Genomic DNA, 19,963 nt, shown 5'->3' with positions numbered 1-19,963 from the left:
AAACTTCACTCTTAGAACTGCCTTTGCTGCATCCCATAGGTTTTGGGTTGTTGTGTCTCCATTGGCATTTGTTTCTAGCTATTTTTTGATTTCCTCTTTGATTTCTATAGTGATCACTTCATTATTATGTAGTGTATTGTTTAGCCTCCATGTGCTTTTTTTTTTTTTTTTTTTTTTTGCGGTACATGGGCGTCTCACAGCTGTGGCCTCTCCTGTTGTGGAGCACAGGCTCCAGACGCACAGGCTTAGCGGCCATGGCTCACAGGACCAGCCGCTCCGTGACATGTGGGATCTTCCCGGACCAAGGCACGAACCTGCGTCCTCTGCATCGGCAGGTGGACTCTCAACTACTGCGCCACCAGGGAAGCCCTCTCCATGTGTTTGTATTTTTTACAGATCTTTTCCTGTAATTGACATCTTGCCTCATAGCATTGTGGTCAGAAAAGATACTTGATACAATTTCAGTTTTCTTAAATTTACCAAGCCTTGATCTGTGACCCAAGATATGATCTGTCCTGGAGAATGTTCCATGAGCACTTGAGAAAAATGTGTGTTATGTTGGTTTTGGATGGAATGTCCAATAAATATCAATTAAGTCCATCTTGTTTAATGTATCATTTAAAGCTTGTGTTTCCTTATTTATTTTCATTTTGGATGATCTCTCCATTTGTGAAAGTGGGGTGTCAGAGTTCCCTACTATGAATGTGTTACTGTCGATTTCCCCTTTTATGGCTGTTAGTATTTGCCTTATGTATTGAGGTGCTCCTATGTTGGGTGCATAAATATTTACAATTGTTATATCTTCTTCTTGGATCAATCCCTTGATCATTATGTAGTGTCCTTCTTTGTCTCTTTTAATAGTCTTTAAAGTCTATTTTGTCTGATATGGAATTTGCTACTCCAGCTTTCTTTTGATTTCCATTTGCATGAAATATCTTTTCCCATCCCCTCACTTTCTGTCTGTATGTGTCCCTAGGTCTGAAGTAGTTCTCTTGTAGACAGCATAAATATGGGTCTTGTTTTTGCATCCATTCAGCCAGTCTGTGTCTTTTGGTGGAAGCATTTAATCCATTTACATTTAAGGTAATTATTGATATGTGTGTTCCTATTCCCATTTTCTTAATTGTTTTGGGTTTGTTATTGTAGGTCTTTTTCCTCTTTTGTGTTTTTTGCCTGGAGAAGTTCCTTTAGCGTTTGTTGTTAAGCTGGTTTTGTGGTGCTGAACTCTCTCAGGTTTGCTTGTCTGTGAAGGTTTTAATTTCTCCATCAAATCTGAATGAGATCCTTGCTGGGTAGAGTAATCTTGGTTGTAGGTTTTTCTCCTTCATCACTTTTAATATGTCCTGCCAGTGCCTTCTGGCTTGCAGAGTTTCGGCTGAATGATCAGCTGTAACCTTATGGGGATTCCCTTGTGTGTTATTTGTTGTTTTTCCCTTGCTGCTTTTAATATGTTTTCTTTGTGTTTAATTTTTGACAGTTGATTAATATGTGTCTTGGCTTGTTTCTCCTTGGATTTATTCTGTATGGGACTCTCTGTGCTTCCTGGACTTGATTAACTATTTCCTTTCCCATATTAGGGAAGTTTTCAACTCTAATCTCTTCAATTATTTTCTCAGTCCCTTTCTTTTTCTCTTCTTGTTCTGGGACCCCTATAATTCGAATGTTGGTGCATTTAATCTTGTCCCAGACGTCTCTGAGACTGTCCTCAGTTCTTTTCATTCTTTTTTCTTTATTCTGCTCTGCAGTAATTATTTCCACTATTTTATCTTCCAGGTCACTTATCCATTTCTCTGCCTCAGTTATTCTGCTATTGATCCCTTGTAGAGTATTTTTAATTTCATTTATTGTGTTGTTCATTGTTGCTTGTTTCCTCTTTAGTTCTTCTAGGTCCTTGTTAAATGTTTCTTGCATTTTCTCTATCCTATTTCCAAGATTTTGGATCATCTTTACTATCATTGTTCTGAATTCTTTTTCAGGTAGACTGCCTATTTCCTCTTCATTTGTTAGGTCTGGTGGGTTTTTATCTTGCTACTTCATCTGCTGTGTGTTTTTCTGTCTTCTCATTTTGCTTATCTTACTGTGTTTGGGGTCTCCTTTTGCAGGCTGCAGGTTCGTAGTTCCCGTTGTTTTTGGTGTCTGTCCCCAGTGGCTAAGGTTGGTTCAGTGGGATGTGTAGGATTCCTGGTGGAGGGGACTAGTGCCTGTTTTCTGGTGGATGAGGCTGGATCTTGTTTTTCTGGTTGGCAGGTCCACGTCTGGTGGTGTGTTTTGGGGTGTCTGTGGCCTTATTATGATTTTAGGCAGCCTCTCTGCTAATGGGTGGTGTTGTGTTCCTGTCTTGCTAGTTGCTTGGCATAGGGTGTTCAGCCCTGTAGCTTGCTGGTCGATGAGTGAAGCTGGGTGTTGGTTTTGAGATGGAGATCTCTGGGAGAGTTTCGCCGTTTGAAATTACGTGGAGCTGGGAGGTCTCTTGTGGACCAGTGTCCTGAAGTTGGCTTTCCCACCTCAGAGGCACAGCACTGACTCCTGGGTGTAGCACCAAGAGCCTCTCATCCACACGGCTCAGAATAAAAGGGAGAAAAAGTAGAAAGAAAGAAAGAGGATAAAATAAAATAAAATAGAATAAAGTTATTAAAATAAAAAATAATTATTAAGAAAAAAAAGAAAAAACGGACTGACAGAACCCTAGGACAAATGGTGAAAGCAAAGCTATACAGACAGAATCTCACACAGAAGCATACACATACACACTCACAAAAAGAGGAAAAGGGGAAAAAATAATACATTGTTGTTCCCAAAGTCTACCTCCTCAATCTGGGATGATTCGTTGTCTATTCAGGTATTCCGCAGACGCAGGGTGCATCCAGTTGTCTGTGGGGATTTAATCCGCTGCTCCTGAGGCTGCTGGGAGAAATTTCCCTTTCTCTTCTTTGTTTGCACAGCTCCCGGGGTTCAGCTTTGGATTTGGCCCTGCCGCTGCATGTAGGTCACCTGAGGGTGTCTGTTCTTTGCTCAGACAGGACGGGGTTAAAGGAGCCGCTGATTCGGGGGCTCTGGCTCACTCAGGCCCGTGTGAGGGAGGGATACAGATGCAGGGCAAGCCTGCGGCGGCAGAGGCCGGTGGGACGTTGCACCAGCCTGAATTGTGCCGTGTGTTCTCCCGGGGAAGTTGTCCCTGGATCCCGGGACCCTGGCAGTGGCGGGCTGCACAGGCTCCCCGGAAGGGGGGTGTGGATAGTGACCTGTGCTCACACACAGGCTTCTTGGTGGCGCAGCAGCAGCCTTAGCGTCCCATGCCCGTCTCTGGGGTCCACGCTGTTAGCTGCGGCTCGCGCCCATCTCTGGAGCTACTTTAAGCAGCGCTCTTAATCCCCTCTCCTCGCGCACCAGGAAACAAAGAGGCAAGAAAAAGTCTCTGTCTCTTCGGCAGCTCCAGACTTTTTCCCGGACCCCAGTCCTCTCCCTGGGATCCAACCTCCGAAGCCCAAGCCTCAGCTCCCAGCCCCCACCCACCCCGGCGTGTGAGCAGACTCTCGGGCTGGTGAGTGCCGGTCGGCACCGATCCTCTGTGCGGGAATCTCTCCGCTTTGCCCTGCGCACCCCTGTTGCTGCGCTCTCCTCTGTGTCTCTGAAGCTTCCCCCTCTGCCACCTGCAGTCTCCGCCCGCGAAGGGCCTTCCTAGTGTGTGGAAACCTTTCCTCCTTCACGGCTCCCTCCCACTGGTGCAGGTCCTGTCCCTATCCTTTTGTCTCTGTTTATTCTTTTTTCTTTTGCCCAACCATGTACATGGGGAGCTTCTTGCCTTTTGGGAGGTCTGAGGTCTTCTGCCAGCGTTCAGTAGGTGTTCTGTAGGAGTTGTTCCACGTGTAGATGTATTTCTTTTTTTTTTTTTTTTTCTCGTACGCGGGCCTCTCACTGTTGTGGCCTCTCCCGTTGCGGAGCACAGGCTCCGGATGCGCAGGCTCAGCGGCCATGGCTCACGGGCCCAGCCGCTCCGCGGCATATGGGATCCTCCCAGACCGGGGCACGAACCCGTATCCCCTGCATCGGCAGGCGGACTCTCAACCACTGCGCCACCAGGGAGGCCCTGTAGATGTATTTCTGATGTATCTGTGGGGAGGAAGGTGATCTCTGCGTCTTACTCTTCCGCCATCTTCCCCCTCTTCCTGCCTGTTTCTTACATCAAAGGAGTTACATCTGTCCCACAAAATAAAAATTAAAGTAGCCTTGGCTTACCAGCAATTACACTTTCACTTTCCTCACCCAGCTAATTGTTTTAAAACTAAGTAGCTAATACGGCTGTTGGTGCAAACTTATTCATAATAGATGTGAACAAACGGGCCAGTAGATTTCATTCCTACTCAGCCCATCGCAGAGCAGATGGACTAGCTACAGGGAAATGGGTTCTGCAGCCTGTGGCCCCGGGTCCCCTCTTCCCAGAGTCCCCACCTCACATGCTCTGACCCAGTCCACATGCATTGAGGGAAACATGGCTCCCCTGCCCAGTGGGCGCCCTGTGTACTGAGAGGCAACCTTCTGCCCACAGCAGTGACCCCGGCCCGAGCCGACCTGCTGCAGCGCCTGCGCACTCAGCAGTGAGCACGGGGTAGGCGAGGGCACAACTGTGACCTGATGGCATCTTTCCTTCCTTCCCTCTGCCGCTCACTATGCTGCGTCTTGACCATTTGCAGTATTGCCATTGGCTGGAGGTGGGAAGAAACGTGCAGTACATCTTGCTCTTAGCAAAGCAAGGGATCACTCTACATATGGCTATGGAGTAAGGTTTGCAAACGGCAAGGCGGTTTAAAAAAATCAATCCCACAAAATGCATATTTATCTGAAGTCGAATCCCTTGAATATCCAGTGTAAATTTATTTTTTGACAGCATCCAATAAATCCCAGTTAAGTCGCTAAATTAAGATTCTTTAACATGGAAAGGGGTGTCAGAGCTCTTTAAGCAATGCTGATATGCACTTGATTTTATGCCCATGGTGGTCTGCAGCAAGCTGTATTTGCAAAGCAGCATTAGCAAACAGAAGCAGTTGCACCATACATGAGTAACCTCTAAATTATCAGTAATTATATTTAATGAAATGTCCCTCAGAGTCCCTTTGTTACCTTCCAGTGACACTGTAAGGAACCTGCCCACCTCACTAAGCAGATTTCTCAGCAGCCTCAGTCTCCTGCTCTGAGAGCTTCTCTTCCGACAGAACTGACATCCACAGTGACACCGAGTGGGTGATGCTTTGCTTGGCCAGGTTGTAGTGGTTGATGACGGTGTAAAATTTCTCCCGGGCGTTGGAGTCTTGCTCCGCATAGTAGCTCTCCAAGCCTCCTGGGGTGCACTGGGTGTTCTTGAGGGTGAAGCCATCAGGACAGACACAGTCATAGTTGTACACCTTGTAGACGACCAGGAAGATGACACAGGTGAGGAAGACCAGGGCAAACAAGACCAGCACAGACACCTTGAACTTCTCGGTAACACCCTCAGTGATGCTGACAGTGAACTCGGCTATCTTGGGAGGACGTGCTTTGCCTTTCTTTTGGTCAGGTTCATTTTCAGTCTTAGTTTTCATGACCACCTTATCTGGGGGCGGGAACTGCAGCTGATTGACATCAAGGGGCGTCATCAGGAGAATGGTGTTGAAGCCATCCTCCAGCAGCGGCTGCTTGGTGCCCTTCTCCGCGAAATTGTTTCCCAACTTCACCAAGGTTCTGGGAGACCCAAGGCTGCCACCCCACGCCCCACTCCGGCAGGTCTGGGCTCCGACCGCGCTCTGAGCTTCCGTGTTGCCTGCTCCTGCTCACAGCAATCTCAGATGAAGATCTTGAGACAAGTGGGGCTGAGAGACAGGCTTTCAAGTTAAAAGGTCTAGAGTTGGAATCCTGGCTCCACCTTTTGCCAGCCTTGTGACTCTGGAAAAGTTACTGAACCTTTTAGTTTGTCTGGGTTTTAAAATGGCAGACTGGAGATAATAATAGCTGTCGTGTAATTTGAGCTTGAGCTGGATATCCCATGTCTAGCTCATCTGGACTCTTGAGCAGGTTCCCAGTTCAAGATGCTTTAACTGTAAAATAGAGAGTCTGGACCAGGTCCCTAAGTCTCTACAGACTTGAACCTCTCAGACTTTTTTATTCTCCAATTGGCCCTACCCACATTTTCTAGCCTCTTTTTCTAGTCTACCCACACTCATATTATTCAGATAATATTAGAATGGCATACATTTCAATAAGAAAGTATCTGTTCTAAAGAGTAAGCACTTGGGGGTTGGTTTTGAACTATTTTTCCATCTTCCCAGTTGCCTTTTTGTTATTGGTCATGTCTCCATGCATTGAGTACTTCACTGAAGTCATTTGTAAAAGATAAACAAAAGTAATCACAGAGGAAGGCTTTTAAATTATACCTAGTATTTTGAGATTAAAAAAAAAAGTATTGTTGTTCAGTCTTGTGATTTTTAAAAATTTGGGCTCTAGGGCCTCCCTGGTGGCGCAGTGGTTGAGAGTCCGCCTGCCGATGCAGGGGATACGGGTTCGTGCCCCGGTCTGGGAGGATCCCATATGCCGCGGAGCGGCTGGGCCCGTGAGCCATGGCCACTGGGCCTGCGCATCCGGAGCCTGTGCTCCGCAACGGGAGAGGCCACAACAGTGAGAGGCCCGCATACCGCAAAAAGAAAAAAAAAAAAAAAAAAAAAAATTTGGGCTCTATTTAGTTTTCTGCTCACTTTACCTTCTGACGTGCTCAAACCCTTCTGGTGTTAGCTCCTTTTGGGGCCCCAATCTGGTAAAAAGCAGAGATTTGGAGGTCAGACTTTGTACTCTGATCCTGCTTAGGCCTGAGTCACACTTCTTGGGAGAAGCTGCTAAACTATTCAGTGGAACAGCTTCTTCATCTGTAAAAAAGTAAAAGGAATAATGATGGGCAACTCCTTCAAAAGGCAACTGTGGGTGATAAATCCTGATAGAGTGCTCCTTTCTTCTTTAGGAAGAGCTTCTGAACCGCCATCCACTTTTCTAAAGTGTATGTTGATAAAAAATTGCTAGGGAAGATTCCCAGAATTCAAGTTTATGAGCCCCTCCTGAGCCCATTTCTCTCAACAATACCATCATTCCAGGGAGGGAGGGTGCTCATTGATGCCAACGCAAACCATAGATTGGGATTCCAAAAGAGATCTTTACAGGAGAGGGAAAGACTCACAAATTGGGCACAGTGTTTATTATTATAAGTTCTTTTAGAAGGAGAGGAGGTAACTGAGTTGAAAGCTAAGCAGTCACCTCATTTGTGTCCCCAAAGGGCCTTGTTTCAGAAGAGGATGTGAACTCAGTTTCAAGGTCTGTTATCTGGGGACACACACTCAAGGTGGGAATTAAGCCCACAAAAGACTAAAACTCTTTCTCATGGAATTTCTCAGCATGTCCTATGATGAGGCTTCTCCCTTCTCAGGAGCACCTCTCTGGACTTGCTGTCACAACTCAACCTGAGAAAAGACTCAAGAGCACCTGAGCAGTGTGTCAGAGATTTAACAGTAACTGTCCTAGCAGGAGCCGGAGCTTGAGCTTGATTCCACATCACTTTTCCACTGGAGGTCTGCTCAGGAGGGAGAATAGGTCAGGTGCCAAGGTCAAGAGTACACAACTATTACACAGCAGTGAGCCATGGAGAGATTAATTCAAAGGAAATATAATAACTACTGAACCAAGTCAGAGCAGAGAAAAATTTCTCAAGGAACACATAAGTACCCAATCTAAATTCAGAGTCCATATGGATGTCATAGATGCTGTAGCCTACAAACTTAAAGGATGTTAAAGCATCGTTTGTTAATTCCCTTCATTAAATAAACAAACAAACATAAGAAACAAGGTATTAACATTCTTATTTTCAGGTGGAGAAACTGAGGTAGATGAAGCAAAATGACTAAGCCTCAGGGCAGATAATTTCTGTGCAAGAGTTGCACATCATATAAATCTTGATGTTTCTGTAATAATCATGTTTTGTCAAAGAAAAAAATGTGTGTGGCTAGTATTTGTCAGAAGTTAAAATGTCTTTATTACTTCCCATGCGTTTTCCTGAATGACCTTGAAAGCAAACACTCAGATATAGTAAGAAATAAACAAGCCTTTCTTTCCCATCCTTAAATACCTCAGCTTTGACTTACATTTGGATGTTCACAGAATTGTCAGTTCAGCTCCTTTCCTTACAGAATCTGGTGTTGATGAAACGTTATGGGCCTTCAAATCATGTATGCATACAAGAGTATACTGGGACATTTCTAATCCATGAGATTACTCTTAACATAAGGGGTTTCACAGCAAACCCTGGAGCTACGTGAATTGATTCAGATATTGATGGAGGCCTTTTAACCTCACTGGGAGTCTTATTAGCTCTGATTCCTATTCTAATGATACTTTCAAAACATTTGTTTTATTTTTTCAGCTTTGTTAAGGTGTAATTGACAAAATTATAAAATATTTAAAGTACACATTGTGATTTGATATATATTTATATGTTTTGGTTAGAACATTTAAGTTCTACTCTCTTAGCAGATTTCAATTATATAATACAGTGTTATCAACTATAGTTACCATGTTTTACATTAGATCTTCAGACCTTATTCATCTTATAGCTGAAAGTTTGCACCCTTTTAACAACCTCTCCCTATTTCCCCCATTTAAACATTTATCTGCCTATGAAAATATTTAGCCACCATATCCTTGCCATTTAATTTTGATATAATAGATAATCAGGCTTTAGCCATACTTTTCATATGGGTTAGAAAGACTCCACAAAAGATGATATGTCAGAAAGATAGTCATTTGGTCCACAATAGCTGGTGGACAAAGCTCACACTCATGAATCAGATGTGTTTCTCTGTTGGACTCTGGGGATCCTGTCAGTTTTACTGCCAATAATGAGCAAAATGATTCTCCCTAAAATGCAGTTAGCATTTAATTGCCCCTTCTTTAATTTTTTTCTTAAAAATGAACTTTGAATGCAAATGCCTTTTTATTTGCATATATTATTGAGATAACAAGTGATCAAACTCATCAAACACCTCAATTAAGATACTGTGTGTCTTTTCCATTTTCCATAAATGCATACATTGACATTTGATGTCATTGAGAAGAAGGGTTGCAGTGGAAACAAAACCATATTTGAGAGGAGGACTGATTATTAAACTCCCTCTTGATCCCTTGGTTGCTATTTTTATCAAGCTGCTCTTACAGATGCATCAGCCAGTCTGAAGGAAGCCAGATGTCAGTGATCCATAAAAAGTATGAATTCTACACCCTAAGTCCCGCTGCAAAAGCGCATGACCACAGCGCCTTTTGGAGACAGGGACTGTAGTTAATTACTGATGAAGCAAAGGCCACACTTAATCACAATGTCTTTTTAGTGATATTTGTTGTAGTTTTTATAAAATTGCTACATGCACCATAGGTCTTTGTAGAAATTATCCAAGACTGAAACCAATTTAGTCTGTAACATTCCACAGCTAAACTTAGAACCAATTAAAATCCAGGAGTCAGGTCAGTCATCCAGGAAAACCTAGCTCTGGTCTGTACATCCTCTTTCAAGTGTACATATTGTGAGTTTTAGTTCAGAGCAACAGTGATGAAATAGTCAAGTGATTTCGAGTTTTCTCCTAAACCTCAGTTCCCTTGCCAGTAGAAAGGAAGTGTTAAAATCCACCCTCCGTGGGCCTCAAGACTACAGTCAAGATGAAATAATGTGTATCAAATGCCCTGTATACTGTAAAGCCTTATACAAATGTCCGTGACAATAATGATGAACACCTTACATATCAGTACATTTAAGTAAATGATTATAAATTGGCTTACATTTTACTCTACACTGATATATAAAGCTTAGCTATTTTTCTAAATAATAGCTAGAGGTAACATATATTACACATTTGCCATGTGCCAGATACTGTGCTAACTGCTTTATATGAATTGTTTTAAATTCACACAAATCGTATGATAAGCTTGGCTATTGTCCTTAATGACTAATCATAACGATTAACACTTATTACACATTAACCGCATTGCAGGCACCATGCTGAGTACTTTACATGCATTATCACTTTAAATCCTCAAAACTATATGATATATTTGCTATTGTCATTCCCATTTAACAGGTGATAAAGTGAAGCTCAGGTAAATTAACCACTTTTGCCTATACAACTTGTGAGGCTGAATAATTTGTGAGTGGTAGACCTACTGTTAAGAGTCTAATCTGTCTGATTTCAAAGGCTGTGCTTTTAGCTGGTATGCCACTGCCATCCATCTTCCTCATGCATCTTTTCTAAGTTTCCTTAGACTGTAAATTTTCCCTCTAGAGTGCAGGATCCTTGAGGGCAGGAGAATTACTTGTTTATATGGTATATGTACCTGGCACCCCATGCTTGGCATACGGTGCGTGGTCAAATAACTTAATTCTTAAATACTTGAATTTGGGTTGGTTATTAAAGAAGGCCAATAAAACAGAGGTATTCATGTTTACTAGTGTCCTCTTTCTTACAAATACAGGAGCCATGTAATCCTGTAAATACTGTTTCCAATTTGTAACTGACAACTTTTAAAATAAGGTATGAGTTGCAAAGGAAAATTAGTTTCCAGTTAGCTCCACTATAAATAATGGCCCATAAGTTGCTAGGTGAGACTGCTAATATCAGAGGGTGTATTAAGTCTTGTGGGTGACTTGGGCAGATGACTGAAGCAGGCGTTCCCACTGCTTCAGAATACTCCTAAATGTTTTTTAATGTATTTCTAAAGGCATCCAACTTATTTCTAAAGTATCGTCTTCCTTATTTTGTCAAAGCTGAGGTGAGATAGTACATATAAATTACAGTGTTTAGTAAGTGCTCTAGTAATAATTAGATAATATTAGCTATTTTAGTTTAATACATTTATAATAACTGTGGATTCAAAACATTCAAGTTCCCACCTAAGCTAGTGAAAATAATTTGCTTGCGCAACACATATACTTTGAGTAAAAAAGATATTCACTTATTTACTCCATGAATATACATGAGTTCATATTCCTTGCCAGTCAGGTCCTACAGGAAAGAAGCAAAGTATCCTTCTGCTACTCATTACAATGCATTATATTGAGACATGCTTTCCAAACACTTCTGCTAATGTGGGATTTTTTTTTTTGCCATTGCATCTTGGATTGAAAAACATTATCTAGTGTTCCTGAATGTTAATAAATGATTTTATCATCCATTTATCTTTCACCAAATAACATCATTTAGAGAAGAGGTTATTCTCAGTATTTTCAAACTACCCTATGTATTAGCCATGCAAGTATAACTAGTGCTTTGTGTGTGCTTCTTTTATTTCATTTTTCTTTTAAAATCCTCAGTGGTCTATTTGGAACTAGGGAGTTGTGAAACTGAATATCTATATCTCATTGTGTATAGCTCCAGGTAGAGCTGAAACAGTAAGTTCTGATAGTTACATTTTTTTTTCCTCCAAAGATTTGTCTTGGAATACAGTAGATATGTATAACCTTTTGATTGTTTATTGACCTCTGTGACAAAAGAGTCTGAAATAAACATCTAGTACCAAAAAAGTAAGAGAGGCTCTTAAATCATGAAATGCAATACTGAGAAAACTAACATGCTGAATATTTATCTGGGGGTGGCGGGCAGTGTTGATTGCTTTTCCTAAGCAAGAGATCCTCTCATCCAGGCTACCACATGCATGTGTAATTAGCCTCAATGAGGCTTCACATAGTTTTGATTTTTTTCTGGGTTAATTACTGCCTAAAGGAGTTAGCTCAAGTGTTTTTAGAAATAATTGTTTTGAACTTATAATTGTGACATAGAACTTTAGTAAATTGTTAAATAATTGAGCCAATGTCATTGTTTAAAAGATCTTAGAGAGTGAGTTTGAATCATATCCATAATGAATATTCTGGATTTAATGTGAATTCATTCATAAATCTGATGTGTGCCCAGTGCTTCAGAAATAGGACCCACCAGCAGGTGGCATTCTGAGGCAAAAATTCACTGAGTGCCACCAGACAGGGTCATTCATTATTGCCTCTTTCAAATCTACCCTAAATCCATTAAGGCTTTAAGTCGCAATTAATGGCAGTAGCATCTTGGTTATGTCTACCCAATTATACTTAAGTGAGTTTACAACTTCAAAGTTAAAGAGGGAGGTTCTGTGTTCCAGAGTTTCAAAGCTTGTGTCAAAGCCCTGACAGATTACATCTCTTTTATTAAAAGCATATTTGTTATGCTGAAATGGTTGTCTAAAGGACATGCTTTCAACAACAAAAAGGAACAAAAGGTAATAGTCTCCTTCCCACCTGTAGTTCTTTAGTGGTGGCAACTTATTAGGATATAGCTTTTTCCTCCTCCTACCCCTGTATTTATATTAAGATAAATACAGCCACAAAAAAATCAAATTAAAAAGCTCTCAGAAGTGAAGTAGGAGAAGAGACAACACGCATACTCTCTTATAGGAATAAAACTACACTCTAGCACAAAACAGCTGGGCTACCAGGATGAGTTGCCTATTTCTAAAAGGCTTCGTAAACTTAGACTTTCAATGAAAAAGTAAACAAAAAAATTCTCTACCAACCCAGCAACTAAGAGACTTTAGATCCAGATTTACATCTAAAAATCTAAGCAATGCACAAGAGGGAGAGGGCTAATTAAAGTTTAATTCCATGTTTCAGCGAGAAAACAAGCTGTACTGGAAAAATCATTATGAAAGAATCATCATAGCGGCTTACACTGAGGGTGAGATACGCAGGCTTGTCCTTCTCTAGATGACCGGAATCCGGTGTTGAGTCGTGGGAATCTGGCTCCCCATGGGTGGTAGCCGAATAGATGCCACTCTCCGTGGTGCTGAAGTATGAAGCCGGTCGAGTGAGTGGAGTTGCGAGGATGTGAAAGCGCACTCCAGTGTCCTTTGTGTTGTAATAGTAAAAACTCGCCTTCCGTGGCAGACCCGCTTTACTGTTCTTTTCCTAATCTGGGGGAGATTTCCCAGGCAACATGACGGAGAGGGATCCGTGTGTGAGACTGGCACGCGGTGTGGTGATGGGTTCTTATAGTCCCCACCCCCTCTCCAGTAGCTTTGAAAGGGAGGTAGCAACTCTGCCTTCCTACCACAGCTCCTAAGGATTTCTGCGGGCCCCCACTCAAGCCCCAGAACGGCGCATAACACACACACACACACACACACACACACACACACACACACACACACACCTCAATTATATAAGGTAGCAGGTTCTGTCTCCCGAAGCAGAATACTCATCTGTTAAATGAAAACTGAGGAATGAACTGGTTTTCTACCTGTTGTATCTGTGTGTGTTTACAGAGGGAAGGAGTTGAGAAGAAAACTAAAACCAGAGGAACCTTAAGAATAACAGAAGTAGTTTACTTTAATAAGCTTTAAGGTCACACCCCACTTTGTCTTCTGTGAGTGATGCATTTTCTAAATGTAACCTTTCATTTCATGATCTTTTAGCATTGTCTAGGGTCAGGAAGAGGTTAGTGATGTAGAGCAAGTCTGATACTAGTAAAAAGACTTTAAAAGGGTTAGCTTTCATTTGTAACTTTCCACTTTTTGAAAGGAAATTCCTAATGCAAAAACCCATTTCCCCACATTCCCCCCTCTCACCAGTTGCTTTGTTAACAAATGATCTATGATTTTTAAAACCAAGGTATTTTGATGGCCTCATTGGAGAGAAACCTCCTTAATTGAAATATTACCTGTGTGAGAGAAACCAGGATTACTCCCAGGATCTATCTGGGTCACTGAACAATAAATCAGAAGGCTTATTCTTTGAAACCAACTCATGGTTAACAACTGACAGTCTGTATACTTAGGATTAAAGAGTTGGCTTCAATATATCTTGCACAATGTCATTCTAGGTTTATATGCAAATCAGATTACATTGGTTCATTAACATGCTACTAGCATTTTCTCTGCATATAACATGGTATGTGGGAAAAGACCCCGGAATTTTGATTCACTTATTAACTGTGTCACCTTGAGCATAATAACCTTACTGAATCTCAGTCTTTTTGTATGTAAATGCTGGGTGAAAATGGGTAACAACGTTTTTTTCCAAATGCGTGCATTTAAGAGATGCATAATAAGTTTGACTGTTCTTCCTCCCCTCCTTGTTCAAGAGAAGTTAATTATCTAGTGAAAACTCTAAAAAGCTTGACAACAAACTAATTTGGTTCCTATAAGCCTCTACACAAGCTCTCCAATGTTAATGATTGTGGTTTATTGGACAAAATACTATTTTAAAAAGAAATTTCCTTAACATGAAGACTTTTTCTTTAAAAATTTTGCAGTCTTGAGGACAAGGGAATGTTATTTTTAATTAGAATCATCAACAAATATATTTAACTCATTTTGAATAAAATGTTAATAAATTAAGAGCTATTTAGTATTACATTTTTTTGTAGAAAAAAAAGTGAAGCCAACAAAAGTGTCTTACACAATCCCAGAGTTAGAAGATTAGCTATGACACTGATAATACTCCTTTGATTGGGATCCTCATCATCATGATCAGTGAAGCAATACAGAATAAGATACTCTTAATTATAAAATACTTTCTGAAGGCTACTAGGTTGTGGCTTTTAGTTGATAATGATGGAGATGAATTCTTATTATATTTGTTTTGAATACATAACCAAGATAAATTGTGACATGAACTATGTACTTGTTTCCACTTATGATGAGCTCATAAAAAAACCCCATATTTTAAAAAGTGCACTAATGACAGTACAACAGTCATATATATGGAGGAAATGAACTAAGTATTTTCTAGATATATAATTGAAGATAGGTCAGAATCACCTCTTCAAAAATGATGGGATAAGATGACGTTTTATGAAGAATCCAACCTGCAGTGTACACATTATTAGAGAGCTTTATCACTTCTGGAGGATATTATACACAACATTTGGTTCAATGGATAAAAACTTGTAATCTGAAGAAAGTTATGTACATATCAAAATATTTTCAATACGTAAAATGCAGAAGTAATTAGGTTCTTACTATCAACAGTGAAAGTTCAGAAGATGATAGATGTCTAAGGTTCCTGTGTAAGGTCTTGAGCTTTGTTTTTTTCCTAGGCTCATAGCAGAGTACATAGCACTTCTAGTCAAACTTCTTGTGTTTTAATTCCAAATATTCCATTCCCCAATGTATCACTTAGTTTTATCACCTATAAAATGAAGGTAATAACAGTCCCTCACTTGTAGAGTTACAATGAAGATAAAAATGAGAGAACTCACATAAAGTGCTTATAGCAGTGCCTGGCACAAAGTCAGAGCTCAGCATGTGTCAGCTTTCATTCTTTTTTTAAAACAAAATTTTTTTGAGTTATAATTAACATACAATATTAGAGTAGTTTCATTGTACAACATAGTGATTCGATATTTTTATATAAATCCTCACCACGGTAAGTTTGGTGACCATTCATTGCCATACAAAGTTGATACACTGTTCTTGACTATTTTCCCTATGCTGTACATCCCTGTGACTTATTTTTTTATAACTCTTAGTTCTCTTCACTTATTTCACCCATTCCTCTATCCCATCCTCTCTGACAACCACCAATTCTCTGCATCTATGAGTCTGTTTCTGTTTTGTTTGTTTATTTTGTTTTTTAGATTCCACATAAGTGAAATCATATGGTATTTCTCTTTCTCTTTCTGACTTATTTCACCTACATAATACACTGTAGGTTTCTCCATGTTGTTGCAAATGTCAAGTTTTCATTTTTTATGACTGAGTAATATTCAGTTGTGTGTGTGTGCGTGTGTGTGTATATGCACACCACATCTTCTTTATCCATTTATTTATCGATGGACACTTAGATTACTTCCATATCTTGGATATTGTATACAGTGCTGCAGTGAACATAGGGGTACATATATCTTTTCAAAGTAGTGTTTTTCTTTTCTTTGGATAAATACCCAGAAATGGACTCACTGCACCATATGGTAGTTTATTTTTAGTTTTTTTTAGTAAACTCTATACTGTTTTCCATAGTGGCTGCACCAGTTTACATTCTGACCAACAGTGCATGACATCCTCACTAAAACCTGCTGTTTCTTGTCAATTTGATAATAGCCATTCTAGCAGGTATGAGGTGGTTTTGATTTGCATTTCTCTGGTGATAAGTGATGTTGAGCACCTTATCATGTGCCTGTTGTCTATTTGTATGTCTCCTTTGGAAAAATGTCTGTTCAGGTTCTCTGCCCATTTTTTAATCAGGTTGTTTACTTTTAGGATAGTTGAGTTTTATGAGTTCTTTATATATTTTGGAATTCAGCCCCTTAGCAGACATGTAATTTGCAAATATCTTTTTCAGTTCAGTAGGTTGCCTTTTCATTTTGTTGGTGGTTTCTTTCACTGTGTAAATACTTCTTAGTTTGATGTACTTCTATTTGTTTATTTTTACTTTTGTTGCCCTTGTCTGAGGAGACATATCCAAAAAATATTGCTAGGACTAATGTCAGAGAGGTTACTGCCTATGTTTTGTTCTAGCAGTTTTATGGTTTCAGGCCTTATTTTTAAGCTTTTAATCCATTTTGAGTTCACTTTTGTATATGATGTAAGAAAGTGGTCTAGTTTCGTTCATTTGGAAGTTGCTGTCCAGTTTTCCAACACCATTTATTGAAGATACTGTCTTTTCCCCATTGTATATTCTTGCCTCCATTGTTGTAGATTAATTGACCATATGAGCATGGGTTTATTTTTGGGGTCTTTATTCTACTCCATTGATCTTTGTTTTTGTGAGTACCATACTGTTTTGGTTACTGTAGCTTTGTAGTATAATTTCAAGTCTGGGGGCATGATACTTCCACCCTTGTTCTTCTTTCTCAAGATTGCTTTGGCTATTTGGGGTCTCTTGTGGTTCCATACACATTTTAGGATTATTTGTTCTAGTTATGTGAACAATGCCATTGGTGTTTTGATAGAGATTGTATTGTATCTGTAGATTGCTTTGGGTGGTATGGGCATTTTAATGATATTGATTCTTCCAATCCATGAATATGGCACATTTTTCAATTTAATTGTATCATCAATTTCCTTCCTTAGTGTCTTATAGTTTTCAGAGTAAAGGTCTTTCACCTCCTTGGTTGAATTTATTCCTAGGTATTTTATTCTTTCTGATGCAGTTATGAATGGGATTGTTTTCTTCATTTCTCTTTATAATATTTCATTATTAGTATATAGAAATGCAACAGATTTCTGTGTATTAATTTTGTATCCTGCAACTTTACTGAATTCATTTATTCTAATAGTTTTTTGGTGGAGTCTTTGGAGTTTTCTATATACAGTATCGTGTTATCTGCAAATGACAGTTTTACTTCTTCCTTTCCAATTTGATGCCTATTTCTTTCTTTCTTTTTCTTTTCTTTTTTTTTTTCTTTTTTTTTTTTTTTTGCCTAACTGCTGTGGCTAGGACTTCCAATAATTTGTTGAATAAAAGTAGTGAGAGTGGACATCCTTGTCTTGTTCCAGATCTTGGGGAAAAAACTTTCAGCTTTTCACCATTGAGTATGATGTTAGCTATGGGTTTGCCATTTATTGCCTTTATTATGTTAAGGTATTTCCCTCTATACCCACATTGTTGAGAGTTTTTATCAAACAGAAGTGTTGAATTTTGTCAGGTGCTTTTTCTGCATCTATTGAGATGATCTTATGATTTTTATCCTTTGTTAGTGTGGTATGTTACACTGATTGATTTATGGGTGTTAAACTATCCTTATAACCCTGGAATGAATTCCACTTGATCATGGTTTATGATTATTTTAATGTACTCTTGAGTTTGGTTTGCTAATACTTTTTTGACAATTTTTGCATTTATTTTCATCAGGGATATTGGCCTGTAATTTTCTTTTTTTGTGGTGTCTTTGTCTGGTTTTGTTATCAGGGTAATGCTGGCCTTGGAGGTCTTCCTCCCTCTTCAGTTTTTTTTGGGGAATAATTTGAGGGGAGGTATAAACTCCTCTATAAATGTTTGGTATATTCACCCGTGAAGTCATCTGGACCTGGATTTTTTGGGAGTTTTTGATTACTGATTCAATTTTGTTGCTAGTAATTCATCTATTCAAATTTCTATTTCTTCATGATTCAGTCTTAGAAAATTATATATTTCTAGGAATTTATATTTTTCTTCTAGGTTGTATAATTTGTTGGCATATAATTGTTCATAGTATTCTCTTGTGATTTTTTTTTTGTATTTTTGTAGTGTCAGTTGTAATTCCTCTTTCATTTCTGATATTATTTATTTAGGTTCTCTCTTAATTCTTGATAAGCCTGGCTAATGGTTTATCAATTTTGTTTATCTTTTCAAAGAATCAACTCTTACTTTCATTGATCTTTGCTATTGGTTTTTTGTCTCTATGTCATTTATTTCTGCTCTGATCTTTATTATTTCTTTCTTTCTACTAGTTTTAATGTTTGCTTGTTCTTTTTCTAGTTTCTTTAAACGTACAGTTCGGTTGTTTATTTGAGTTTTTTCTTATTTCTTGAGGTAGGCCTTTAGTACTGTGAACTTCCCTCCTAGAACTGCTTTTCCTGCATCCCATAGATTTTGGAAAGTTGTGTTTTCATTTATTTGTCTCAAGGTTTTTTTTGATTTCCTCTTTGATTTCTTCCTTGATCCATTGATTGTTTAATAGCATGTTGTTTAGTCTTCACATGTTTGTGTTTTTTCCAGTTTTCTTCTTATATTTGATTTCTAGTTTCATACTGCTGTGGTCAGAAAATATGCTTCATGTGATCTCAGTCTTCTTAAATTTATCAAGACTCATTTTTTGGCTTAACATGTGAAAGATCCTGGTGAAACTTCCATGTGCACTTGAAAAAAATGTATACCCTGCTGCTTTAGGATGGAATGTTCTATATATATATCTGTTAAGTCCATCTGATCTAATGTGTCATTTAAAGCCAATGTTTCCTTGTTGATTTTCTGTCTGAATGATCTGTTCAATGATGTAAGAGGGGTATTAAAGTTCCCTACAATTATTGTATTGCTTTCTCTTTCTCCCTGTATTTCTGTTAATATTTGCTTTATATTTTTAGATGTTTCTCCTCTGGGCTCGTAAATGTTTACAAATGTTATATCCTCTTGTTGGATTGACCTCTTTATCATAATATAATGCCCTTCTTTGTTTTTTGTTACAGTCTTTGTTTTAGAGTCTATTTTGTCTGATATGAGTATTGCTAGCTTTCTTTTCTTTTGCATTTGTATAGAGTATCTTTTTCATTCCTTCACTTTTAGTCTGTGTTTTTAGAGCTGAGGTGTCTCTTGTAGGTAGCATATAGATGGGTCTTATTTTTTTTGTTCCTTCAGCTACTCTCTGTCTTTCGATTGGAGGAGTTAGTCCATTTACATTTAGAGTTATTATCGACAGGTATCTACTTATAGCCATTTTGTTAACTGTTTTCTGGTTGTCTTTGTCATTCTTCTTTGTTCCTGTCTTCTTGGTTTCTTCCTTTGTTGTCTGATGGATTCCTTTAATGTTGTGTTTGGATGCCTTTCTCTTTATTTTTTCTGTACCCATTATAGGTTTTTGGTTTGTTTCATACGTATAGACCTGTATAGGTAGCTATCTATTTTAAGCTGGTAGTCACTTAAGTTTGAAGGCATTCTAAAAGCACTACATTTTTACTCCCTTCCCTTTGTTTTTGATGTAATATTGTATACCTTTTTATTTTGTCAATCCTTTACTTATTGTAGTTAGAGTTGATTGTTCTATTTTTGCCTTTTTACCTTCAATCTAGCTTTTTAAGTGGTGGATCCACTGCCTTTACTATATATTTGCCTTTACCAGTGAGATTTTTTTCTTATATATATTCTAATTTCTAGCTATGGCCTTTTCCACTACAAGAAGACCCTTTAACATTTCTTGTAATGCTGGTTTAGTGGTGATAAACTCCTTTAGGTTTTGCTTGTCTGGGA

The 19,963-nt window shown here is 39.1% G+C and overlaps 2 protein-coding genes across 6 annotated transcripts in view; one reads left to right on the top strand and one right to left on the bottom strand.

Moving 5' to 3' along the window:
- LOC309805790 (uncharacterized protein) overlaps positions 1-19,963 on the top strand; it is a 460,110-nt gene that overhangs the window by 147,776 nt on the left and 292,371 nt on the right. The gene's annotated exons all lie outside the window — the stretch shown is intronic.
- LOC309803875 (neuronal vesicle trafficking-associated protein 1-like) lies at positions 4,930-5,706 on the bottom strand. The gene has a single exon (XM_082620716.1). It carries the CDS (start codon positions 5,628-5,630, stop codon positions 5,154-5,156), a length of 477 nt encoding a protein of 158 aa, XP_082476842.1. The 5' UTR covers positions 5,631-5,706; the 3' UTR covers positions 4,930-5,153.

This window comes from Mesoplodon mirus (assembly GCF_964341445.2).
Source record: "Mesoplodon mirus genome assembly, chromosome: 5".
NCBI lineage: Eukaryota > Metazoa > Chordata > Mammalia > Artiodactyla > Ziphiidae > Mesoplodon > Mesoplodon mirus.
This window is presented reverse-complemented; position numbering and strand designations above follow the sequence as displayed.